The following is a 26,406-nucleotide window of genomic DNA, read 5'->3' as shown; positions in this document are numbered from 1 at the left end:
CTCTGGGAAAGCAGGTGACTTCGGTCGTGGCACAGTGGGGGAGCGTTGCACATGATCAGTGACCAACGACCCCTGCTTCTCAGGGGGCCGGCAGGTTCTATCAACACAGTTGGAGAAGGAGCGGACTGGACCGGTGGTGTTAGCGATGTTGCCATGGCAACACCCAACTGCTCCAAAACTGTAGGCGGTTGCGGTTGTGTTGGTGGTGCGACCGGTGGTCCTGTAGGCCTAGCTGGTTGTGTTGAGGGCACTGCTATTGGACGAGCTACAGGTAGAACATCTGTGAAGGACTGTGATGGTGATGATTGGGGTGGACGAGGGGGTACGGGGCTGGGCTGTGTATCCTGATGAGGGGTTCTGGGTAACCCGGAGAGGACAGGTGGCAGGCGCTCTGGCGCTGCTGCTGTCGACTTCACCGTTACGGTCGACTGGACAGTTTCTTTTGACAGAGTAGTTACCGTGGACTGGACCAATACAGCAGACAGGACAGGTGATGTAGACTGGATAGTGGCTGCTGATTGAGAAGATGCTGTCTGGTGTAATGTTGATGGGAGACTCTGCTGCTGGTATTACCAGTGACTGCTGTTCTGCTCCAGGGGCCTGGCCTGCACTGGCACTGGTAACTTCTCTGGTCCTGGGCTGGGATGGGCTGAGAGCCTGGGGGGCCTCCTGGGTGTCTGGATCTCCCTGGAGGACGGCCGCTGCGGCTCCTGGGGTAGACTGGGTGGTGGGAGGCCTTTCCTGGGTGTAACGGTTGATCAGGGCCCTGACGGCTCCAGGAGGGACCAGGGCTACAGAGGGACAGGACGGAGAAAGGTGGCGGGGATAGTGGAAAGCGAGAGACGCAGAGAGAGACAGAGAAAGAACAAAAGACAGAGAGAATAACAGTGGAGAGATAATTATAGATATTATTAGAGCCTGGTTCTCATTCCAATACTGTTTAATACATTGTAATAAGATGTGTGATTCAGAAGCAGGTCTCCCTAGTTCCTACCTCTGCCTGGTAACTCTCTGAGAGGTTGTCTGCGGACCAGAGTCGGGGGACCTGCCCCCCTCCTTCTTCAGCAGTATGTACCCAGGGGAGTAGTCATCAGAATAGTCTGCCTCCTGATGGTGGGGGGGGGGGGCAATGGCACAATCAACCACAAAAGCTTAGGGTCATTGAAAACTCTGACAAAGACTGTGAGGCCGATGTACATAAGCTTAAATGAACAAGTGATACTAGCAAGCGCAGTGTGAAGGTTTCTCTTTTTTCTGGGTTCACCAACAACAGGTTGAGTATAGAGAGGTGGATGAATTGACAAGACAGTACAAACAGATCTGGGACTAAGACTAGCTGGGGACTCAGGCTACAAGCCTGTCTTACCCAGTCGACCTCCTGTTTGATCAGAACAAAGGCCATCTGTGGGTTGCCCTCTTTGTTATACGCTCCACAGTGCAGCTCAGTCCCCTGGTCCTCCTCCCGCAGGTGCTGCTCCCCAGCCCGAGGTAAAGCCTGCTTTGTCAGAACTGAAAATACCAGACCAGAAGATAGTTGTACATAGGATAAAAGGCACAAAAACAGGCTGAGTTAAAGTTTACAAACCAACTGATGTGACAGAACATTTCACATCCTGTGTTGCAACCATACAAATAGAATCCCGTCAAATTGCCCGTGTTTGAGGTTCCAAGTAAGTTCTATTTTATCTATTTCTATGGTTGCAACATCGCTATCATTTTGGGTGACATATAAATCCGTAGGTTATGAAGGATCTCTTATCAGTCATTTATGAATGCATAATAGTATAGACTACAACTCTCAAAACGATATGTTCTGCCTAATATTGTAGTCTATACAAATTAAACGTAGCTACATGAAGTAGTTTTGGAAAAATTAGCTGTGATTCTACATGCTCAGCGAGCTAATTATCAGGATGTGTGATCATGGGTGAGTAATTAGAACGTAGATAGATAGTTAGCTACAGTGGATAACGTTTTCAACTCACCGCATTGAACGCCGATGTCACATTTTCCGATACGTGTTGCACTTTGACTCGGTCTGGGCTCTGTGGTTTTGGCGTTCACTTTCACCGGTCCATCTCTTCGTTATTTCATGGGATCGACGCCTCGATTTGAGGTTCCTTGTTCTCTTTTTTATTCTGGATATTTCGGCTCGCAGTTCCTCAATAGTTGTTTCGAAAAGTTTAATTGTCTCGGTGACTGCAGTATTCAATACACTCTCCATAACAGAGGCGAACTGAATTTGAAACCCTTCGTTCGACATGTGGGTGGCAGACATCTTCAACCAACACTCATGTACATGTACAATCGATTATTATTTAGAATATAACGTACAGGATTGATCAGAACATGGCTTCTTATTCTATGGACACGGCACACAGTGCTTTGTGTGACGCAATGAATGATGTGTAGATTTCCTGTAAATATTTGACACAATTTTATAAAAATAGCCGGATTATATGTTCAACCTTTTTTACAGTCAACGTGAGAACGTGCAAAGGTTTTGCTCAAATAAAGACGTCTCTCCAGAGAGGAGCGTAGTGTGGATTGTCCCACTACCAGATCCGTAGGTTTGTTTCCGGAAGTGCTATTGTTTTTTGGGAATGACTTCAGCAAAGATTTGTTATAACTAGACCAAGATAGACACAGCCTGTTGTTTCCAATGGGAACAAATTAGTAATAGTGGGCAGAACAATGAAAGAGGTGGGCAGAGCCAATCACGAACTAGCAAGATCCTATTGGCGCGTTCTAGCATTTATCTGCATATTTCCGTTATTTCCCCCTCCTCGCCTTGACGTTCCTTGTAAACAACGTCATTTAAAAAAAACTTTCGCACATGGTACACTCTGCTCATAACATATAATAGTTTGGGGAACAGAAAATTGTTTTGAGATCAAGCAAAATATCGTTCCATATTCTCCCACTCACGGCCAGTAGATTTCCTGTCACTACCATATGTGGTAGTGAATGGAAAGCGGATGCTTTACATTTTATACATCCGGTGAAATGTCTGTCTCATTGTTCTATCTGTGATTTTGGTGTTGGCTCTGTAACTATCAAACGTTAGTTACCTAACTGCCATGAGCTTGCGTTCTTTCAATGCCTATGGTATTTCTTTGTTCGAATATCCTCATACAGTAAATGCTACATCTTATATCTCGAAAGTATTAAAATTGTTATTAGAACCGTCATTGAAAGAGACAACATCCAACAGTAGTTAGCCTGCTAACGGTAGCTAGCTAGCTTCCTAGCCTTTTGCTGAGCTGGATCGTAACACTGACCCACCTGAACAAAAGTACCTAAATGTTATGAACTCGTAACTGTACCTAGCTACACATAGACAATTTGCTATGATGTCTGAAGCCATCGTAACCTTCCAGTCTCAGCTCTCCGGAGTCATGGAGACGGTATTCAAGGCTGCTATGTACGAGATCACAAGGCTGGTGGAGGATAGCTTCCTGAAGGAGATGTCCCGCAGCCGGGAGCAGCTCGAGTCGCTGAAGAAGCGGCTACAGTGGTCGGAGAACAGACGCAGGGACAGAGAGGGAGACCAGAGGGGGAAGTGTGCAGACTGTGGAAGAGCTGACGAGGAAGCCAAGGAGAGAAGCTCTGGAACCTCACAGACAGGTGAAAAGAGAGACATCAAAACACATATCTACAATGTACAAAACATTAGGAACACCTGCTCTTTCCATGACCGACTAACCAGGTGAAAGCTATTTCCCCTAATTAATGTCACGTATTAAATCCACTTTAAGTGTATATGAAGGGGGTGAGACAGGTTAAATATGAATTTTTAAGCCTTGAGACATGGATTGTGTATGTGTGCCATTCAGAGGGTGAATGGGCAAGACAAAATATTGAAGTGCCTTTGATGGGTATGGTAGTAGGTGCCAGGCGCACTGGTTTGAGTGTGTCCAGAACTGCAATGCTGCTGAGTTTTTCATGCTCAACAGTTTCCCATGTGTATCAAGAATGGTCCACCACCCAAAGGACATCCAGCTAACTTCACACAACTGTGGGATGCATTGGAGTCAACATGGGCCAGCATCCCTGTGGAACGCTTTCAACACCTTCTAGAGTCCATGCCCCAGACAAATTAATGCTGTTCTGAGGGAAAAATGGGGTTGCAAATCAATATGTATGTATGTATGTATGTATGTATGTATGTATGTATGTATGTATGTATACTATATACATACATACATACATACAGTACCAGTCAAAAGTTTGGACACTCCTACTCATTTAAGGGTTTTTCTTTATTTCTTTAACTGTTTTCAACATTTTTGCATGATAGTGAAGACACCAAAACTATGAAATAACACATATGGAATCATGTAGTAACCAAAAAGTGTTAAACAAATCACAAAATATTTTATATTTGAGATTCTTCAAAGTAGCCACCCTTTGCCTTGATGACAGCTTTGCACACTCTTGGTATTCTCTCAACCAGCTTCACCTGGAATGCTTTTCCAACAGTCTTGAAGGAGTTCCCACGTGTGGTGAGCACTTGTTGGCTAATTTACCTTCACTCTACGGTTCAAATCATCCTAAACTATTTCTATTGGGTTGAGGTCGGGTGATTGTGTAGGCCAGGTTATCTGATGCAGCACTCCATCACTCTCCTTCTTGGTCAAATAGCCCTTTCTAAATTAATCACAGACAGTGTCACCAGCAAAGCACCATCATACCACCTCCTCCATGCTTCACGGTGGGAAGCACACATGCGGAGATCATCCATTCACCTACTCCGCGTCTTACAAAGACACTGCGGTTGGAACCAAAACACTCAAATTTGGACTCAAACTGGATGATCTATTGGTGTCCTTTAGTACTGCTAAGACTATCCTACCAACTACCCTCAGGGACATTAAAAACTGTGATATTTTATGTTTCATTGAGACATGGCTGAACGACGACACAGATCATTTAGAGCTGACTGGCTTCTCCATGCATCGGCAGGACAAAGCAGCTATGTCTGGGAAGACGAGGGGCGGGGGTCTAGGGCTATTTGTCAACTACTGGTGCACGATGTCAAATATTAAAGAATTCTCAAGGTATTTCTCGACATAGCTAGAATACCTCATGATAAGCTGTATACCACATTATCTACCAAGAAAGTTGTCATCTATATTATTTGTTGCCGTCTATATACCACCACAAACCGATGCTGGCACTAAGACCGCACTCAACGAGCTGTGTAAGGCCATAAGCAAACAAGACAATGCTCACCCAGAAGCAGCGCTCCTAGTGGCCGGGACTTTAATGCAGGCAAACTTAAATCCGTTTTACCTCATTTCTACCAGCATGTCACATGTGCAAGGAGAGGGAAATAAACTCTAGACCACCTTTACTCCACATACAGAGACGCATACAAAGCTCTCCCTCCATTTGGCAAATCTGACCATAATTCTATCCTCCTGATTCCTGCTTACAAGCTAAAGCAGGAAGAATCAGTGACTCGCTCAATACGAAAAGTTAGATGACAAGGATGCTACGCTACAGGACTGTTTTGCTAGCAAAGACTGGAATATGTCCCATGATTCATCCAATGGCATTGAGGAGTATACCACCTCAGTCACCGGCTTCATCAATAAGTGCATCGACTATGTCGTCCTCACAGTGACCATACATACATTCCCCAACCAGAAGCCATGAATTACAGGCAACATCCGCACCAAGCTTAAGGCTAGAGCTGCCGCTTTCAAGGAGCGGGACACTAATCCGGATGCTTATAAGAAATCTCACTATGCCCTCAGACAAACCATCGAACAGACAAAGCGTCAATACAGGACTATGATTGAATCCTACTACACCGGCTCTGACGCTCGTCAGATGTGGCAGGGCTTGAAAAATATTACGGACTACAAGGGGAAACCCAGCCACAAGCTAAATGCCTATCTGCTCGCTTCGAGGCAAGCAACACTGAAGCATGAATGAGAGCACCAGCTGTTCCGGACGACTGTGTGATCACGCTCTCCGTAGCTGATGTTAGCAAGACCTTTAAAAAGGTCAACATTCACAAACTCGCTGGGCCAGACGGATTACCAGGACGCGGACCAACTGGCAAGTATCTTCACTGACACTTCCAACCTCTCCCTGACCGAGTCTGTAATACCTACATGTTTCAAACAGACCACCATAGTCCCTGTGCCCAAGAAATGGAAGGTAACTTGCCTAAATTATTAGCGCCCCGTAGCACTTACGTCTGTAGCCATGAAGTGCTTTGAAAGGCTGGTCATGGCTCACATCAACACCATCATGCCGGAAACCCTAGACCCACTCCAATTTGCATACCACCCCAGCAGATCCACAGATGATGCAATCACAATCCACACTGCCCTTTCCCACCTGGACAAAAGGAACATCCTATGTGAGAATGCTGTTCATTGACTACAGCTCAGCATTCAACGCCATAGTGCCCACAAAGCACATCACTAATCTAAGGACCCTGGGACCAAACACCTCCTTCTACAACTGGATCCTGGACTTCCTGACAGGGAGTAGTGGTGGTTTACCTACTCGTCGGCGAATTCATGGTCAAATTGCCACAAGGGAACCACTACTAAAGGACAGCGATAATAAGAAGACTTGCTTGGGCCAAGAAACACAAGTAATGAACATTAGATCGATGGAAGTCTGTCCTTTGGTCTGATGAGTCCAAATTAGATTTTTGGTTCCAACCGCCATGTCTTCGTGAGACACAGAGTAGGTGAACAGATGATCTCCGCATATGTGGCTCCATGCATGGAGGAGGTGGTGTGATGTGTGGGGGTGCTTTGCTGGTGACGCAGTCTGTGATTTATTTAGAATTCAAGGCACAGTTAACCAGTGTGGCTACCAGCAATATGCCATCAGCGATATGACATCTGGTTTGCGCTTATTGGGACTATTATTTGTTTTTCGGACAATGACCCCAATATACCTCCAGGCTGTGTAAGGGCTATTTGACCAAGAAGGAGAGTGATGGAGTGCTGCATCAGATGACCTGGACCTCACCCGACCTCAACCCAATTGAGATTGTTTTGGATGAATTGGACCACAGAATAAAGGAAAGCAGCCAACAAGTGCTCAGCATATGTGGGAACTCCTTGTTGGAAAAGCATTCAGGTTTTTAATTTTTTATTTTACTAGGCAAGTCAGTTAACAACAAATTCTTATTTTCAGTGGGTTAACTGCCTGTTCATGGGCAGAACGACAGATTTGTACCTTGTCAGCTTGGGGATTTGAACTTGCAACCTTTCGGTTACTAGTCCAACGCTCTAACCACTAGGCTACCCTGCCGCCCCGCTGGTTGAGAGAATGCCAAGACTGTTCAAAGCTGTTATCAAGGCGAAGGGTGGCAACTTTGAAGAATCTCAAATATAAAACATATTTTGTTTTCTTTAACACTTTTTTTGGTTACATTATTTCATATGTGTTTCTTCATAGTTTTGATGTCTTCACTATTATTCTACAATGTAGAAAATTGTACAAATAAATGAAAATGTAAAAAATGTAAATAAAGAAAAACCCTTGAATGAGTAGGTGTGTCCAATCTTTTGACTGGTACTGTACATACATACAATCAGTGGAGGCTCATAATAATGGCTGGAACGGAGTAAATGGAATGACATCAAACTCATGGAAACCATGTTTGAAGTATTTGATACCATTCCATTGATTCTGCTCCAGCCATTACTATGAGCCCGTCCTTCCCAATTAGAGTGCCCCCAACCTCCTGTGATAAATATAGAATCACTCTGAAGTGGGGCTGCTGTAATGTGTACCTTTTATACTTTGGTGATCACTGATCAGACAGTATTGGTTTAAGAAAGGAGTCTGTCATGGGTGGTGGTGGCATCTTAATAATATGTTTCCTTTCCTTCATCTGATGTGAGGAGACTCTATTATCCACAATGTTACTTACCTTTTACTCCAAATGAAACGTTCTCTTTGTTTACCTGTGGCCAGGTGTGGAGAGGGGGCATGGCCTGAAGCAGGAGAAGGTATCAGGGGAGGAGTGGAGCAGCTGTGGGGGCGTGGCCAGGGAAACAGCCTTAAATGATCTGGAGGAGACTGAGGCCACCAGCCCTAGGAAAATCTCTGAGGTAGGCAGGGGACTGACTAAATACCTGTGGGGGGTGTGATGTTACAGAATGTTCAGGTGGAAATATGTTGTACATAACAGATTGTCTGTCACAAAGAATAGGGCAGCCATTTTCAAACCTCTCCTCATATTTGAACTGTTCCAGAACTTAAACACTTCATTCAACTTGTCAACAAATCATCAAGTCCTTCACTACTTGAATCAAGTATGTTAGTTCAGGGCTACGACAAAGTTATGAGATGTCTGGGGGTACCAGAGGAGAATTGTGAATATAGAACCATCATGTCAGCTCTATTCAATCACTGTCAGTTTATCCATTATTTAGTCAGAATAATTTGCTCTACCAGTCCACAGAGGTCGGAGGTCAGAAGCTGGACAGCCTGCTGAAAGAGGAGCCTCTCCACAACACTGAGCTACAGGAGAGATGGGGCGTCTGCCTGGATGGTGAGTTGAGGAGTTTACCACAAATATAACACAGACAATAACCTACTTTTTATGATGATGAGAATGATAACAAGAGTAACTTTGATAGTATGCTGTTTCATTTAAAATGTATTCATTATTATACATGGAAAGTCAACTTGAAACTGTAAGTAGACATTTAACATTACAGTTACTCTACTACCGTTTCTAGTAATTCTAATGTCTTAAATATGAATGCTTCTAATGCCTCATGTCCCCTGTGTTTTCAGGGGCCGATGGTTCAGACGTCTCGGGGCCCAGTAAGAGTTTTATTCAGCAGGATCTACAGCGGTGCCAGGATGACTGGGCTTCTGGTCTAGAGCAGCATCCTGAACCACCGGGCCCAGAGGGAGACCCCAGCCAACCTCTCTACCGCCCCCGCTACAGCATGGAGGAACTGGGGGTCGGCTTTGAGAAGTCTGGTTACGGCAGTAGTGGTAGTGGCGACCATCTTCTAGACATGGAAGGGCTGGATAGGCTTCCTGGTTCTCCGTCTCGTCTGGGGGGGCTGAGCTACAGAGCTGCAAGTCACTACCAGGTGGACCTGGGGGTCTGAGGGGGGAGACCATCACCATCGCTCCCACATGCCTCGCTCCCATCGGAGCCGGAGGGAGCAGGTGGGGTCGCCAATGCCATCCCCCCACCCGGAGGTGGGAGACCTGAACTGCCTGTTGATCAACGAGGAGGGTTACCTGCAGGACTCCAGCGTCGTGTACCCAGAACATGGTGTCCCAGAGTCAGGTAGCAGAGCCGGCCACAGGGGGCTAACCTCCATCCACTCTGGAAGCTCAGCCCACAACAACACAGAGAACCTGTATGGTGCCGCTGACGACTTTGGACTCTCTTTAAACCTCAGAGATCGTTCACAAGAGCAGGTAACAGGAGTAGGGGGGAGGCGTCATGCCTGCAATCAATGTACCATGACCTTCCCAGACTTTGGTTCCCTCAAGGCCCACAAGCAGACACACAAAACTGGTAGAGAGTCAGGGTCTGGGCCTCCGTACTCCTGCACCCAGTGCGGTAAGACCTTCACCCAGGCCTGCAACCTCAAGGTCCACCAGCGAGTCCACCAGGCCAAGGGACTCCACCTCTGCAGCCACTGCGGCAAGGGCTTCACCTCCTTCTCCGACCTGAAGAGGCACAAGTGCAGCCAGACCACAGACAAGCCCTACTGCTGCTCCATCTGTGGGAACAAGTTCAGTCGGCTCTGGAACCTGAAGGTGCATCAGCGCATTCACACGCAGGAGAAACCCCACTGCTGCAATATGTGTGACAAGAGCTTCACACGGGCAGACATTTTGAAAGTGCACCTGCGCACCCACACTGGGGAGAGACCGTACTGCTGTTCTGTGTGTGGACTCAGCTTCAAACGACTGGCACATCTGAAGTCACACCAGCGCAAACACAGGCCAAATCACCTGGACTGATTTTTTTATTGATACATTTTTTTGTTATATAACAGACACTTACAATTGCTACATTAATCTTCGAACAGCTAGTTTTATTATTTTATTTGACATTGAGAACATTTCTTGTGATCAGTTCTTTATTAATAAGGACATTGAAAATATGAACATGTTTGCTGTGATCTAGTGTACAATAAATTAGGCGGCTCTGCTATTCTTACAACTTTGCCCGGTCAAAAAGGCGGAACTACTTTTCTATGACTTCTGATCCTTCTAGCCTTGATTTTCATTTTTATAATTTTTATAGTACTTTTTAATATGTATAATTTTTACTAGGTGTTGTCCAATTAATTCTGTAACCCTCTTCAAATCAAGTTTGATTGGAAAATGCTGTTCAAATGACATGCATTATCAAATCTTTGTACTCCCTGACTAAGGCCATGCAGCCGAAACGCGTCTGAGTTTAATCTTTGTTTTCATTTAACATGCCGTACAAATAAAGGCATTTTAATTAATTATTTTCAGAGTGCCTTGGTCCTGCTTTCGTTTTGATGAAAATATGAACGGTTGTAAATCTGTGTGTTGGTTAAGAATTCACACCATACATGGACTGTCTATGAATTGTCTGTCAAAATGATCATGCCAACATAACAAACATTTGAATATGGGGCATTCATGTGCTCGTGGGAAGTCGTAAGTCTGCCATGATTGTGTTCAAGTGCATTTAAAGTCTGACCAATTCTTCAACCAATAAGATTTCAGATAGCTGGATTGCTAGCTAACATTGCTAAAAAATAAAGTTAGCTTGTGACGTGTTGATAGGACAGTTCAGCATGAACAACAAAAGAATTAATCAACAATAAGATAGTACAGTCCTGTCAGAGCCAACAGTCTCAGTTTGAAACCTTAGTCCTACCAGAACCTTTGGTTGAGAGTGTGAGTCCTTAAATGGAAGTCCAAGACCAAATAAATTTTTGTAACCCAAAGGAAGCCCCCCCCCCCAAAAAAAAAGGTAATCCAACGAGATCTAAATTTAAAAGCAATAATCCAACAGAAAAGACACAATGGGCCACATTCCCCTGCGCTATTTTCACTAGCGCCGGGACAACACCTATGTCTAGATATTTTCACTAGCGCCGGGACAACACCTGTGTCTAGATATTTTCACTAGCGCCAGGACAACACCTATGTCTAGATATTTTTACTAGCGCCAGGACAACACCTATGTCTAGATATTTTCACTAGCGCCAGGACAACACCTATGTCTAGATATTTTACTAGCGCCAGGACAACACCTATGTCTAGATATTTTCACTAGCGCCAGGACAACACCTATGTCTAGATATTTTCACTAGCGCCGGGACAACACCTATGTCTAGATATTTTCACTAGCGCCGGGACAACACCTATGTCTACATATTTTCACTAGCGCCGGGACAACACCTATGTCTAGATATTTTCACTAGCGCCGGGACAACACCTATGTCTACATATTTTCACACAACACCTATGTCTAGATATTTTCACTTGTATCTAGATATTTTCACTAGCGCCAGGACAACACCTATGTCTAGATATTTTCACTAGCGCCGGGACAACACCTATGTCTAGATATTTTCACTAGCGCCGGGACAACACCTATGTCTAGATATTTTCACTAGCGCCGGGACAACACCTATGTCTAGATATTTTCACTAGCGCCGGGACAACACCTATGTCTAGATATTTTCACTAGCGCCGGGACAACACCTATGTCTAGATATTTTCACTAGCGCCGGGACAACACCTATGTCTAGATATATTCACTAGCGCCAGGACAACACCTGTATCTAGATATTTTCACTAGCGCCGGGACAACATTTACATTTACATTTAAGTCATTTAGCAGACGCTCTTATCCAGCGACTTACAAATTGGACAACACCTATGTCTAGATATTTTTACTAGCGCCGGGACAACACCTATGTCTAGATATTTTCACTAGCGACAACACCTATGTCTAGATATTTTCACTAGCGCCAGGACAACACCTATGTCTAGATATTTTCACTAGCGCCAGGACAACACCTGTATCTAGATATTTTCACTAGCGCCGGGACAACATTTACATTTACATTTAAGTCATTTAGCAGACGCTCTTATCCAGAGCGACTTACAAATTGGACAACACCTATGTCTAGATATTTTTACTAGCGCCGGGACAACACCTATGTCTAGATATTTTCACTAGCGCCGGGACAACACCTATGTCTAGATATATTCACTAGCGCCGGGACAACACCTATGTCTAGATATATTCACTAGCACCGGGACAACACCTATGTCTAGATATTTTCACTAGCGCCAGGACAACACCTATGTCTAGATATTTTCAACACACCTATGTCTAGATATTTTCACTAGCGCCAGGACAACACCTATGTCTAGATATTTTCACTAGCGCCAGGACAACACCAGTATCGAAATATTTTTTTAGATGACAAAAATGAAAACATGGAGCAGACTTAACCTTTTAGTCCTTTAAAAACCTGCTGTGTGTAAAATACTGTGTGCTATAGCTTGGAAAATAAATACTTGGGACTCTGGATGACAACATAGTGATGTTTGTTTAGGACTGTTTTGCTAAAGAACTCCACTTTAGTGTTTTGTTTCCTTATCACGACACTGGTGTCATCCAGGCCTCTAATTTTCAGCAAAACAATGGACTGTGATAGGAAAGAGGCTTACAAATCCCGCTTAGCACACAGCAAACAATGCTACCTCTCTCTGCAGTCAATTCAAGATGTCACCTGTGGGGTGGACACACCTCCCCACCACACCCATATCTGCAACCTTAAAGGCCAACTGCATAGTAGGCAATTATATTCCCAACACAGTACGTTAACATGGACAAGACTAAGTACATGCACCAACACATTATTTAGATTTATTTTAGGGGCGATGTTTCATTTCACTTTCACATGATGCTTTCTTGGTAAAGCATGTTATAAGATAGCTTCTTAACATTGACAATATGGTCAAACTACCTACAGGACACTGAACAAAAAATATGAATGCAACATGTACAGTGTTGGTCTCGTGTTTCATGAGCTGAAATAAAAGATCCCAGAAATGTTCCATATGCACAAAAAGCTTACTTTAACATTTGTTTACATCCTTGTTAGTGAGCGCTTCTCCTTTTGCCAAGATAATCCATCCACCTGACAGGTGTGGCATATGAAGAATCTGAATCAACAGCATGATCATTATGCAGGTGCACCATGTGCTGGGGACAATAAAAGGCCACTCTAAAATGTGCTGTTTTGTCTCACAACACAATGCCACAGATGTTTCAAGTTTTGAGGGAGCGTACAATTGGCATGCTGACTGCAGGAATGTCCACCAGAGCTGTTGCCTGAGAATTGAATGTTCATTCTTCTACCATAAGCCACATCTAACACCGTTTTAGAGAATTTAGCTGTATATCTAACCGACCTCACAACCGAAGACCATGTGTATGGCGTTGTGTAGGCTAGCAGTTTGCTGATGTCAACGTTGTGAACAGAGTGCCCAATAGAGGCGGTGGGGTTATTGAATGGGGAGGCATAAGCTATGAGCAAATTAACACGATTATTGCATTTTATCAATGGCAATTTGAATGCAAAAAAATACCGTGACGAGATCCTGAGGCCCATTGTGATGCACCTTTTTTTTAAAGGTATATGACCAACAGATGCATAGCTGTATTCCAAATAATGTAAAATCCATAGATTAAGGCCAAATTCATGTATTTCAATTGACTGATTTCCTCATATGAAATGTAACTCTGCAAAATCTTTGAAATTATTGCATGTTGTGTTTATATTTTTTGTTCAGTATACATTATCCAAATTGATACATTTTGTAAATGTCAAACATTTGTTTGTTCTCATCTTTTGGTTGGAAAGATGAAGGGTCAGTGGTGAAACGTGCAACTGGAGTAACAGCATGTTTTCCCACTACTCTTAATTAAGACTTAGAGGGTCATTCAAGTGAAACTTCCCAGTCTTTCAAGTAAGTAGCTTAAACCTGCAGAACATAAAAACCATGATGTGAAACGTGAAGTCAGTACACCTAAATTTAAACTTGATTTCAGGCATCTAACTTACCTAATGAATAACAAATGACAAGTAACCAGAATTTTTTATTTATTTTTAAACAATTAATCAACTGCTAATTCAAAATCAACTTTTTATTTTCTACACTTTTACTACATCTTTCTGTCATGGCATGATTCTTCCAACAACAAAAGCGACTGTAAATGTTAATCAGCAAAGGCTTTGATACGTGTAATCAATCAATACATAAAACCATAAAAGTACAAGTCCTACCCTTCCCTGTGAGACTAAATCATATCAAATGTATTTATATAGCCCTTCGTACATCAGCTGATATCTCAAAGTGCTGTACAGAAACCCAGCCTAAAACCCCAAACAGCAAGCAATGCACATTAGTGGGATCCCTGTTTAATTAAAACTAACACAGCTGGGTTTTGAATTCACAGTTAAGAGAGAGAGAGCACTATAGTGGGCACTAATATTTGATATGTTAACACACAGTATATTATATATACATCACATGAGACTAAGCAGTTAGCCTATTAAAATGTTTATCTGACTCCATAAAGATAATGAATATGTACACAAGACTATGGTTGAGTTACAGTAATAGACAATGAAGAAAGGACTGAGAATGGAATTATAAATATACGTGTATTTAATTCATGGATTCAGCTTAAAGCTTAAATTACAAGGCAATTCTGACATTAAAAAAACGGTTATTTTGAACGCAATATTTGCTGCATACTGCAGTTATACTGCACTGTGACTGCAATCTTTTTTCGTAAGGGCACTGCTGCAACATGACCATAAACGTTGCATCTAAAAGAGCGCAGTGGATTCTGCACAACATTTCTAACAGGATAACTGATATAACCTAACAGTTATGTCGCCAATTGGATAGAAACCGAGTTTTGGACACCCTATTCCTAGTCCACTCCACTTTGGACCAGGGCCCGCATAGGGCTGAGTGGAGGGCGTGAAAAATCTCTTCAGTGTAGATTTCCTGTAAATCATTTACATAATAAATAGCCTACTACGGTACTGATCTGTATTCGAATCGTATAATAATAGCCAAATTAAATTTCGAATCTTATTTACAGTAAACGTACAGATGTTTTGTTCAAAGAAAGGTCGTATTTTCTCTCATCGTTCCATTGTAGATTGTCCTACTACTCGATCCGTAGGTTTGTTTCCGGAAATGCTATTGTTTTTGTGTATCCTTTTTGCGTTGGCTCTAACTAGCTACCAAGCTAACTGCCATCTCTCATTATCTCTGTTATTTATAATTATTACAATAGCCTCATATACATTAACTGCTGCATCTTATCTCTCGAAATTATATTAACATGTATTACTAGGACAGTCACGGAGTCAGACAACAACTTCCAATAGTATCTAGATTTGCTAGCCTGTTAACAGACAGAAGGGTTTTAGTTTCTAGTATATTTGCTGCAAACGTTAGCTTCCTATCATTTTTTTAGACTCGATCGCATGACTGATTCGCCTGTACAAAAGTAACTAAACGTTACGGATTCGGAACTGTATCTAGTTACACATAGACAGTTTGCCATGATGTCCGAAACCACCGTAACCTTCCAGTCTCAGCTCTCCGGAGTCATGGAGACGGTATTCAAGGCTGCTATGTACGAGATCACAAGGCTGGTGGACGATAGCTTCATGAAGGAAGTGTCCCGGAGCCGGGAGCAGGTCGAGTCGCTGAAGAAGCGGCTGCAGTGGTCGGAGAACAGACGTAGGGATAGGGACAAAGAGGGAGGCCGTATCGGGAAGTGTGCGGACTGTGGAAGAGCTAACGACGAAGCCAAGGAGAGAAGCTCTGGAGCCTCACAGACAGGTATAGAGAGATACATCTAAAGACAGTCTCTCTCTCTCTCTCTCTCTCTCTCTCATATATATATATAAGGGAACACTTAAACAACACAATGTAACTCCAAGTCAATCACACTTCTGTGAAATCAAACTGTCCACTTAGGAAGCAACACTGATTGACAATAAATGTCACAGTCTGTTGTGCAAATGGAATAGAAAATAAGTGGAAATTATAGGCATTTAGCAAGACACCCCCAATAAAGGAGTGGTTCTGCAGGTGGGGACAACAGACCACTTATCAGTTCCTATGCTTCCTGGCTGATATTTTGGTCACTTTTGAATGCTGGCGGTGCTTTCATTCTAGTGGTAGCATGAGACGGAGTCTATAACCCACACAAGTGGCTCAGGTAGTGCAGTTCATCCAAGATGGCACATGAATGCGAGATGTGGCAAGAAGGTTTGCTGTGTCTGTCAGCGTAGTGTCCAGAGCATTTGGGCGCTACCAGGAGACAGGCCAGTACATCAGGAGACGTGGAGGAGGCCGTAGGAGGGCAACAACCCAGCAGCAGGACCGCTACCTCCGCCTTTGTGCAAGGAGGAGCACTGCCAGAGCCCTGCAAAATGACCTCCAGCAGGCCACAAATGTGCATGTGTCTGCTCAAACAGTCAGAAACAGACTCCATGAGGGTGGTATGAGGGCCCGACATCCACAGGTGGGGGTTGGGCTTACAGCCCAAGTCCAGGTCTGGGAGGAGATCCCTCAGGAGACCATCCGCCACACCTCATCAGGAGCATTCCCAGGCGTTGTAGGGAGGTCATACAGGCACGTGGAGGCCACACACACTACTGAGCCTCATTTTGACTTGTTTTAAGGACATTACATCAAAGTTGGATCAGCCTGTAGTGTGGTTTTCCACTTTAATTTTGAGTGTGACTCCAAATCCTGACCTCCATGGGTTGATAAATTTGATTTCCATTGATAATTTTTGTGTGATTTTGTTGTCAGCACATTCAACTATGTAAAGAAAAAAGTATTTAATAAGAATATTTCATTCATTCAGATCTAGGATGTGATATTTTAGTGTTCCCTTTATTTTTTGGAGCAATATATATATATATATATATATATGACACACACACAGTACCAGTAAAAAGTTTGGACCCACCTACTCATTCAAGGGTTTTTTGTTATATTTACTATTGTCTATAACACATATGGAATCATGTAGTAAGCAAAAAAGTGTTAAATAAATCTAAATATTTTAGATTTTAGATTCTTCAAAGTAGCCAGCCTTTGCCTTGATGGCAGCTTTGCACACTCTTGGCATTATCTCAACAAGCTTCACCTGGAATGCTTTTCCAACAGTCTTGAAGGAGTTCCCACATGCTGAGCACTTGTTGGCTGCTTTTCCTTCACTCTGTGGTCCAACTCATCCAAAACCATTTCAATTGGGTTGAGGTCGGGTGATCAGCCTGACTAACCGGTGTCTATATGTAGCCTCGCTACTGTATATAGCCTGTCTTTTTACTATTGTTTTATTTCTTTACTTACCTATTGTTCAGCTAACACCTTTTTTGCACTTTTGTTTAGAGCCTGTAATTAAGCATTTCACTGTAAGATCTACTACAACTGTTGTATTCGGTGCACGTGACAAATCAACTTTGATTTGATTGTGGAGGCCAGGTCATCTGTTGCAGTACTCAATCACTCTCATTCTAAGTCAAATAGCCCTTATGTAACCGGTGTGAAATGGCTAGCTAGTTAGCGGGGTGTGCGTTAATAGCGTTTCAATCAGTGACATCACTCGCTCGGAGACCTTGAAGTAGTTGTTCCCCTTGCTCTGCAAGGGCCGCAGCTTTGTGGAGCGATGGGTAACGGTGCTTTGTGGGTGACTTATTGATGTGTGCAGAGGGTGTCTGGTTTGAGCCCAGGTAGGGGTGAGGAGAGGGACGGAAGCAAAATTGTTACACTTACACAGCCTGGAGGTGTGTTGGGTGTTTGTCCTGTTGAAAAACAAACAAGTCCCACTAAGCACAAAACAGATGGGATGGCGTATCGGTGCAGAATACTGTGGTAGCCATGCTGGTTAAGAGTGCCTTGAATTCTAAATAAATCACAAACAGTGTACCAGTAAAGCACCATCACACCTCCTCCTCCATGCTTCATGGTGGGAACTACAAATGCAGAGATCATCCGTTCACCTACTCTGCATCTCACAAAGACATGGCAGTTGGAACCAAAACTCTCAAACTTGGACTCATCAGACCAAAGGACAGATTTCCACCGGTCTAATGTCCATTGCTCGTGTTTCTTGGCCCAAGCAAGTCTTCTTATTGGTGTCCTTTTAGTAGTGGTTTCTTTGCAGCAATTTGACCATGAAGGCCTGATTCACGCAGTCTCCTCTGAACAGTTGATGTTGAGATGTGTCTGTTACTTGAACTCTGTGAAGTATTTATTTGAGCAGCAATTTCTGAGGCTGGTAACACTAATGATCTCATCCTCTGCAGAAGAGGTAACTCTGGGTCTTCCTTTCCTGTGGCGGTCCTCATGAGAGCCAGTTCCATCATAGTACTTGATGGTTTTTGCAACTGCACTTGAAGAAACTTTCAAAGTTCTTGAAATTCTCCGGGTTGACTGATCTTCATGTCTTAAAGTAAATAAGGCTATCTTCTGTATACCCCTACCTTGTCACAACGCAACTGATTGCCTCAAAGGCATTAAGAAGGAAAGAAATTCCACAATTGAATTTTTAACAAGGCACACATGTTAATTCAAATGCACTCCAGTTGACTACCTCAGAAGCTGAGAGAAAGAGTCTGCAAATCTGTCAAAGGGTGGCCACTTTTTTGGTTACTACATGATTCCATATGTGTTATTTCATAGTTTTGATGTATTCACTATTATTCTACAATGTAGAAAATAGTACAAATAAAGACCTTTTTCCACATTTCAGGCTTCAAACATAAAGATATAAAACTGTATTTGTTTTGTGACGAATCAACAACAAGTGGGACACAATCATGAAGTGGAACAACATTTATTGGATATTTCAAACTTTTTAACAAATCAAAAACTGAAAAATTGGGCGTGCAAAATTATTCAGCCCCCTTAAGTTAATACTTTGTAGCGCCACCTTTGCTGTGATTACAGCTGTAAGTCGCTTGGGGTATGTCTCTATCAGTTTAGCACATCGAGAGACTGAAATTTTTTCCCATTCCTCCTTGCAAAACAGCTCGACCTCAGTGAGGTTGGATGGAGAGCATTTGTGAACAGCAGTTTTCAGTTCTTTCCACAGATTCTCAATTGGATTCAGGTCTGGACTTTGACTTGGCCAGTCTAACACCTGGATATGTTTATTTTTGAACCATTCCATTGTAGATTTTGCTTTATGTTTTGGATCATTGTCTTGTTGGAAGACAAATCTCCGTCCCAGTCTCAGGTCTTTTGCAGACTCCATCAGGTTTTCTTCCAGAATGGTCCTGTATTTGGCTCCATCCATCTTCCCATCAATTTTAACCATCTTCCCTGTCCCTGCTGAAGAAAAGTGGGTATGGTGTGTTCACGGTGATGAGCTGTGTTGCTTTTACGCCAAACATAACGTTTTGCATTGTTGCCAAAAAGTTCAATTTTGGTTTCATCTGACCAGAGCACCTTCTTCCACATGTTTGGTGTGTCTACCAGGTGGCTTGTGGCAAACTTTAAACAACACTTTTTATGGATATCTTTAAGAAATGGCTTTCTTCTTGCCACTCTTCCATAAAGCCAGATTTGTGCAATATACGACTGATTGTTGTCCTATGGACAGAGTCTCCCACCTCAGCATTAGATATCTGCAGTTCATCCAGAGTGATCATGGGCCTCTTGGCTGCATCTCTGATCAGTCTTCACCTTGTGTGAGCTGAAAGTTTAGAGGGACGGCCAGGTCTTGGTAGATTTGCAGTGGTCTGATACTCCTTCCATTTCAATATTATCGCTTGCACAGTGCTCCTTGGGATGTTTAAAGCTTGGGAAATATTTTTGTATCCAAATCTGGCTTTAAACTTCTTCACAACAGTATCTCGGACCTGCCTGGTGTGTTCCTTGTTCTTCATGATGCTCTCTGCGCTTTTAACGGGCCAAATACTTTCGCAAGGCACTGTACATACAGTCGTGGCCAAAAGTTTTGAGAATGACACAAATGTAAATTTTCACAAAGTCTGCTGCCTCAGTTTGTATGATGGCAATTTGCATATACTCCAGAATGTTATGAAGAGTGATCAGATGAATTGCAAAGTCCCTATTTGCCTTAAAATTAACTGAATCCCCCAAAAACATTTCCACTGCATTTCAGCCCTGCCACAAAAGGACCAGCTGACATCATGTCAGTGATTCTCTCGTTAACACAGGTGTGAGTGTTGACGAGGACAAGGCTGGAGATCACTCAGTCATGCTGATTGAGTTCGAATAACAGACTGGAAGCTGAATCAACCATTTATCGGATCATCAAGAACTTCAAGGAGAGCGGTTCAATTGTTGTGAAGAAGGCTTCAGGGCTCCGATGAAAGTCCAGCAAGCGCCAGGACCCTCTCCTAAAGTTGATTCAGCTGCGTGATTGGGGCACCACCAGTACAGAGCTTGCTCAGGAATGGCAGCAGGCAGGTGTAAGTGCATCGGCACGCACAGTGAGCTGAAGACTTTTGGAGGATGGCCTGGTGTCACGAAGGGCAGCAAAGAAGCCACTTCTCTCCAGGAAAAACATCAGGGACAGACTGATATTCTGGAAAAGGTACAGGAATTGGACTGCTGAGGACTGGGGTAAAGTCATTTTCTCTGATGAATCCCCTTTCCGATTGTTTGGGGCATCCGGAATAAAGCTTGTCTGGAGAAGACAAGGTGAGCGCTACCATCAGTCCTGTGTCATGCCAACAGTAAAGCATCCTGAGACCATTCATGTGTGGGGTTGCTTCTCAGCCAAGGGAGTGGGCTCACTCACAATTGTGTCTAAGAACACAGCCATGAATAAAGAATGGTACCAACACATCCTCCGAGAGCAACTTCTCCCAACCATCCAGGAACAGTTTGGTGACGAACAATGCCTTTCCCAGCATGATGGAGCACCTTGCCATAAGGCCACTAAGTGGCAGTGTTTTTACAACTAATGCCGGTTTGCCTGAGGCTGATGCCGTGCAGGTGTTTGTACACATGCATATACAAACACTCTCATTCAAATAAACACATACAAGATCACATACATTCATGTTATAGTGCCAGACATGCACACAAACATATAAAGTAGTCATTGCTGTTATGATTTTAGGTGTCCTTGTTGTCATTTTTAATTGTATTATTTTGTTTTATTTGTTTGCTGTTTTCTTCTGTCTTTTCCTTTTTTTCTCTGTAGTTCATTCTCTTGGTTGTTGGTGTTCTGGGGGTTCTTGGGGGTGGGGAATGGAATGAATTGTTTTTTATTTTTTATTTTTTTCCGGGGGGGACACGACGACTGTGGAAGGGGGGAAAAAATGTGATAACTTAACATCAATATTTTGGGTCCATGGCCAGGAAACTCCCCAGACCTTAATCCCATTGAGAACTTGTGGTCAATCCTCAAGAGGCGGGTGGACAAACAAAAACCCACAAATTCTGACAAACTCCAAGCATTGATTATGCAAGAATGGGCTGTCATCAGTCAGGATGTGGCCCAGAAGTTAATTGACAGCATGCCAGGTTGGATTGCGGAGGTCTTGAAAAAGAAGGGTCAACACTGCAAATATTGACTCTTTGCATAAACTTCATGTAATTGTCAATAAAAGCCTTTGACACTTATGAAATGCGTGTAGTTATACTTGAGTATTCCATAGTAACATCTGAATTTTTTTTATCTAAAGACACTGAAGCAGCAAACTTTGTGGAAATTAATATTTGTGTCGTTCTCAAAACTTTTGGCCACAACTGTACAGTGCATTCGGAAAGTATTCAGACCCCTTGACTTTTTCCACATTTTGCTATGTTACAGCCTAATTTATTAAATACATTTTTTCCTCAACAATCTACACACAATATCCCATAATGACAAAAACAAGTTTCTAGAAATGGAATACAGGAATACCTTATTTACATAAGTATTCTGAGGTTTGAAATTGAGCTCAGGTGCATCCTGTTTCCATTGATCATCCTTGAGATGTTTCTACAACTTGATTGGAGTCCACCTGTGGTAAATTCAATTGATTGGACATGATTTGGAAAGACACACACCTGTCTATATAAGGTTTCACAGTTGACAGTGCATGTCATAGCAAAAACTAGCCCTGAGGTTCAAAGAATTGTTCATAGAGCTCAGAGACAGGATTGTGTCGAGGCACAGATCTGGGGGAAGAGTACCAAAACATTTCTGCAGCATTGAAGGTCCCCAAGAACACAGTGGCCTCCATCTTAAATGGAAGAAGTTTGGAAGCACCAAGACTCTTCCTAGAGCTGGCCGCCTGGCCAAACTGAGCAATCATGGGAGAAGGGTCTTGGTCAGGGAAGTGACCAAGAACCCAATGGTCACTCTGACAGTTCCTCTGTGGAGATGGTTGTCCTTCTGGAAGGTTCTCCCATCTCTGCAGCACTCCACCAATCAGGCCTTTATCGTAGAGTGGCCAGACGGAAGCCACTCCTCAGTAAAAGGCACATGACAGCCCACTTGGCATTTGCCAAAAGTCACCTAAAAAAACAAGATTCTTTGGTCTGATGAAACCAAGATTGAACTCTTTGGCCCGGATGCCAAGTGTCACGTTTGGAGGAAACTTGGCACCATCCCTACGGTGAACCATGGTGGTGGCAGGATCATGCTGTGGAGATGTTTTTCAGCAGCAGTGTCTGGGAGACTAGCCAGGTTTGAGGGGAAAGATGAATGGAGCAAAGTACAGAGAGATCCTTGATGAAAACCTGCTCCAGAGCGCTCAGTACCTCAGACTGGGGGCGAAGGTTCACCTTCCAACAGGACAACAACCCTAAGCACACAGCCAAGACATTGCAGTTGTTTCGGGACAAGTCTCTGAGTGGCCCAGCCAGAGCTCGGACTTGAACCCGATCGAACATCTCTGGAGAGACCTGAAAATATCTGTGCAGCAACTCTCCCCTTCACACCTGACAGAGCTTGAGAGGATCTGCAGAGAAGAATGGGGGAAACTCCCCAAATCCAGGTGTACCAAGCTTGTAGTGTCATACCCAAGAAGACTGGAGGCTGTGATCGCTGCTTCAACAAAGTACAGAGTAAAGGGTCTGAATACTTATGTAAATGTGATATCAGTTTATTTTTAATACATTTGCAAACTTTTCTGAAAACCTTGTTTTGTTTTGTCATTGTGAGGTATTGTGTGTAGATTGATGAGGGGTATAAAAAAAACAATTCGATCCATTTTGAAATAAGGCTGTAGTATAACAAATTGTGTGAAAGGTCAAGGGGTCTGAATACTTTCCGAATGCACTGTATATATGGAGGAATCACTCTGAAGTTTGGCTGCTGTAATGTGTACCTTCCATACTTTGGTGATCACTGACCAGACAGTTGAGTTGTTGGTAAGATGCTTTATTTCCTCCTCTGCACTGATGCGAGGAGACTCCATTATTCACAATTCAGCTTTCCTTTTAGTTGAGATAAATGTTACTCTTTGTTTACCTGTGGCCAGGTGTGGAGAGGGGGCGTGGCCTGAAGCAGGAGAAGGTACTAGGGGAGGAGTGGAGCAGCTGTGGGGGCGTGGCCGAGGAAACAGCCTCGCATGACCTGGAGGAGGCCGATGCCATCAGCCCAAGGAGAACCTCTGAGGTAAGTAGGGGACTGACGAAACACCAGTGTTATAGAACCTTCAGATAAAAATGTACTGTGCAGAACAGATTAGAACTTGTCTTTCAGGAGGAATAGGGGACCATCATGCCAGGTTTATTCATTCACTGCCAGTTTATCCATCGTTTAGTTAGAATCAACTTCTTAATTTCCTTTTGCAGCCCGCAGACGTCGGAGATCAGAAGCTGGACAGCCTGCTGAAAGAGGAGCCTCTCCACAACACTGAACTACAGGAGAGATGGGGCGTCTGCCTGGACGGTGAGTTGTTTACAACAAACACAACAGCCATCTTTATGATGAGAATGAAAAGGAGTAGCTTCTAATATGTTGTCATTGGTATTATAATAAATCAACTTGAAACTCAGTTCAAATTTAGCATTAGTTATTCTACCACAGTTTCTACTATTGCCAATGCCTCTAATGCTAATGCTTCTAATACCTAATGTCTCCTGTGTTCTTCAGGGGCCGACGGTTCAAACGTCTCGGGGCCCAGTAAGAGTTTCAGCGAGCAGGAGCTGCAGCAGTGCCAGGATGACTGGGGGTCTGGTCTAGACCAGGATGCTGAACCATCGGGTCTCGAGGGAGACTCAGTGGACCCCACCGACCCTCTCTACCGCCCCCGCTACAGCATGGAGGAACTGGGGGTCGGCTTTGAGAAGTCTGGTTACGGCAGTAGTGGTAGTGGCGACCATCTTCTAGACATGGAAGGGCTGGATAGGCTTCCTGGTTCTCCGTCTCGTCTGGGAGCGCTGAGCTACGGAGCTGCAGGTCACTACCAGGTGAACCTGGGGGGATCTGAGGGGAGACCATCACCATCGCTCCCACACACCTGGCCCCCATCGGAGCCAGAGGGAGCAGGTGGGGTCGCCAATGCCATCCCCCACCCAGAGGTGGGAAACCTGAACTGCCTATTGATAAACGAGGAGGGGTACCTGCAGGACTCCAGTGTCTTGTACCCTGAACACGGTGTCCCAGAGTCAGGTAGTAGAGCCGGCCACAGGGGGCTAACCGCCATCCACTCTGGAAGCTCAGCCCACAACAACACAGAGAGCCGGTATGATGCTGCTGACGACTTTGGACACTCTTTAAACCTCAGAGATCGTTCACAAGAGCAGGTAACAGGAGGAGGGGGGAGGCATCATGCCTGCAATCAATGTTCAATGACCTTCCCAGATTCTGGTTCCCTCAAGGCCCACAAGCAGAAACACAAAACTGGGAGATGGTCGAATTCAGGGCCAGGGACTCCATACTCCCGCACTCAGTGCGGTAAGACCTTCACCCAGGCCTGCAACATCAAGGTCCAAGCCGAGGGACGCCACCTCTGCAGCCAGTGTGGCAAGGGCTTCACCTCCTTCTCTGACCTGAAGAGGCACACATGCAGCCAGACGGCAGACAAGCCCTACTGCTGCTCTCTCTGCGGGAACAAGTTCAGTCGGCTCTGGAACCTCAAGCTGCACCGACGCATTCACACACAGGAGAAACCCCACCGCTGCACCATGTGCGACAAGAGCTTCACAAGGGCTGACATTTTGAAAGTCCACAAGCGCACCCACACCGGGGAGAGACCGTACTGCTGCGCTGTATGTGGACTCCGCTTCAAACAACTGAACCATCTGAAGTCACACCAGCACAAACACAGGCCGGATCTCCTGAGCAGAGTGGTGGTCGAGAAAACTGTTTAATTTGACATTGAGAACAATTGTTGGGTTGATCAATTGCTTTTTAATAAGGACATTGAAAATATTAACTGTTGGAAATCTGTGTTAAATAAGAATGTATGCCTTAAATGATAGACTATGAATTGTCTGTCATAATGACCATGTCAACCTAACAAACATTTGAATATAGGGCATTCATGTGCTTATGGGATGGTGTAAGTCTGCCATGATTGTGTTCAAGTGCTTTTGATGTCAGACCAATAAAAAGCTTGCTTACCATTGACAATATGGTCAAATTTATTGTAATTTTTTTATGTTTTGGGTGAAAGGTCAGTAAATCATCAACTCCGGGAACAATATTTTGTCAGTTTCCCACTTGCAATTACGACCTGGAGGGTTAAGGCCAGCCCAGATTTTTATATAAAACACTAAAGTAATAGTTTTATTGAATTCATTGGGCCCTAATCTTTGGATTTCACAACTGGGAAGACGCATGCATGTGTTCGTCACAAAAAAAAAAAAAATGGGACTCAGGATCTCGTCATGGTCTTTCTGTGCATTGAAATAGCCATTGATAGAATGCAATTAGCTTATGCCTGCCCATAACATAACCCCACCATGGGATACTGTTTGACAAAACTGCACATTTTAAGTGGACATATTATCCCCAGCACAAGGTGCATTTGTGTAATAATTATGCCACACCTGTCAGGTGGATGGATTATCTTGGCAAAGGAGAAATGCTCGCTAACATGGATGGAAACAAATGTGTGTTTAATTTGAGAGAAATACTATTTTTTTCAGCTCATGAAACATGGGACCAACATTTTACATGTTGCATTTATTTTTGTTCATTGTAGTTCAAAACCGCAGAACATTAACACCATGATGTGAACACAGTACACCTACATTTAAACTTGTTAAGGCTTCAAACTTTTCTAATGATAACAAATTATAGCATATAACCAGAATTCATGTTTTAAATACAAATAACCAACTCAGTTTCAACTAAAATAAAACAATTTGTAAAAACATTTTTTACACTTAACTACGTCATTCTCTCGTAGCATGATTCTT

The 26,406-nt window shown here is 43.7% G+C and overlaps 3 protein-coding genes across 3 annotated transcripts; all 3 read left to right on the top strand.

The window, feature by feature from the left end:
- The first annotated feature begins 3,007 nt into the window (after positions 1–3,007).
- LOC135536921 (uncharacterized) lies at positions 3,008–9,110 on the top strand. The gene is made up of 4 exons (XM_064963139.1): positions 3,008–3,627; positions 7,957–8,093; positions 8,440–8,536; positions 8,785–9,110. The coding sequence occupies exons 1-4, from the start codon at positions 3,351–3,353 to the stop codon at positions 9,108–9,110; spliced, it is 837 nt and encodes a 278-aa protein (XP_064819211.1). The 5' UTR covers positions 3,008–3,350.
- Positions 9,084–10,480, top strand: LOC135536920 (gastrula zinc finger protein XlCGF7.1-like). The gene has a single exon (XM_064963138.1). The coding sequence runs from the start codon at positions 9,139–9,141 to the stop codon at positions 9,979–9,981; it is 843 nt and encodes a 280-aa protein (XP_064819210.1). The 5' UTR covers positions 9,084–9,138; the 3' UTR covers positions 9,982–10,480.
- Positions 10,481–15,228: 4,748 nt separating this feature from the next.
- Positions 15,229–25,611, top strand: LOC135536919 (zinc finger protein 135-like). Its single transcript, XM_064963136.1, has 4 exons — positions 15,229–15,891; positions 23,517–23,653; positions 23,833–23,929; positions 24,134–25,611. Exons 1-4 carry the CDS (start codon positions 15,609–15,611, stop codon positions 25,351–25,353), a joined length of 1,737 nt encoding a protein of 578 aa, XP_064819208.1. The 5' UTR covers positions 15,229–15,608; the 3' UTR covers positions 25,354–25,611.
- The last annotated feature ends 795 nt before the right edge of the window (positions 25,612–26,406 follow it).

This window comes from Oncorhynchus masou, unplaced genomic scaffold (assembly GCF_036934945.1).
Source record: "Oncorhynchus masou masou isolate Uvic2021 unplaced genomic scaffold, UVic_Omas_1.1 unplaced_scaffold_685, whole genome shotgun sequence".
NCBI classification, from domain to species: domain Eukaryota; kingdom Metazoa; phylum Chordata; class Actinopteri; order Salmoniformes; family Salmonidae; genus Oncorhynchus; species Oncorhynchus masou.
This window is presented reverse-complemented; position numbering and strand designations above follow the sequence as displayed.

Bases quoted from the DNA above. Each gene is read 5' to 3' on its own strand.
- LOC135536921 (XM_064963139.1), top strand. From the start codon at position 3,351: ATGATGTCTGAAGCCATCGTAACCTTCCAGTCTCAGCTCTCCGGAGTC. The intron at 3,628-7,956 runs GTGAAAAGAGAG...ACCTGTGGCCAG, and splicing joins CTCTGGAACCTCACAGACAG to GTGTGGAGAGGGGGCATGGC. The intron at 8,094-8,439 runs GTAGGCAGGGGA...TTGCTCTACCAG, and splicing joins GCCCTAGGAAAATCTCTGAG to TCCACAGAGGTCGGAGGTCA.
- LOC135536920 (XM_064963138.1), top strand. From the start codon at position 9,139: ATGCCTCGCTCCCATCGGAGCCGGAGGGAGCAGGTGGGGTCGCCAATG.
- LOC135536919 (XM_064963136.1), top strand. From the start codon at position 15,609: ATGATGTCCGAAACCACCGTAACCTTCCAGTCTCAGCTCTCCGGAGTC. The intron at 23,654-23,832 runs GTAAGTAGGGGA...TTCCTTTTGCAG, and splicing joins GCCCAAGGAGAACCTCTGAG to CCCGCAGACGTCGGAGATCA. The intron at 23,930-24,133 runs GTGAGTTGTTTA...TGTGTTCTTCAG, and splicing joins ATGGGGCGTCTGCCTGGACG to GGGCCGACGGTTCAAACGTC.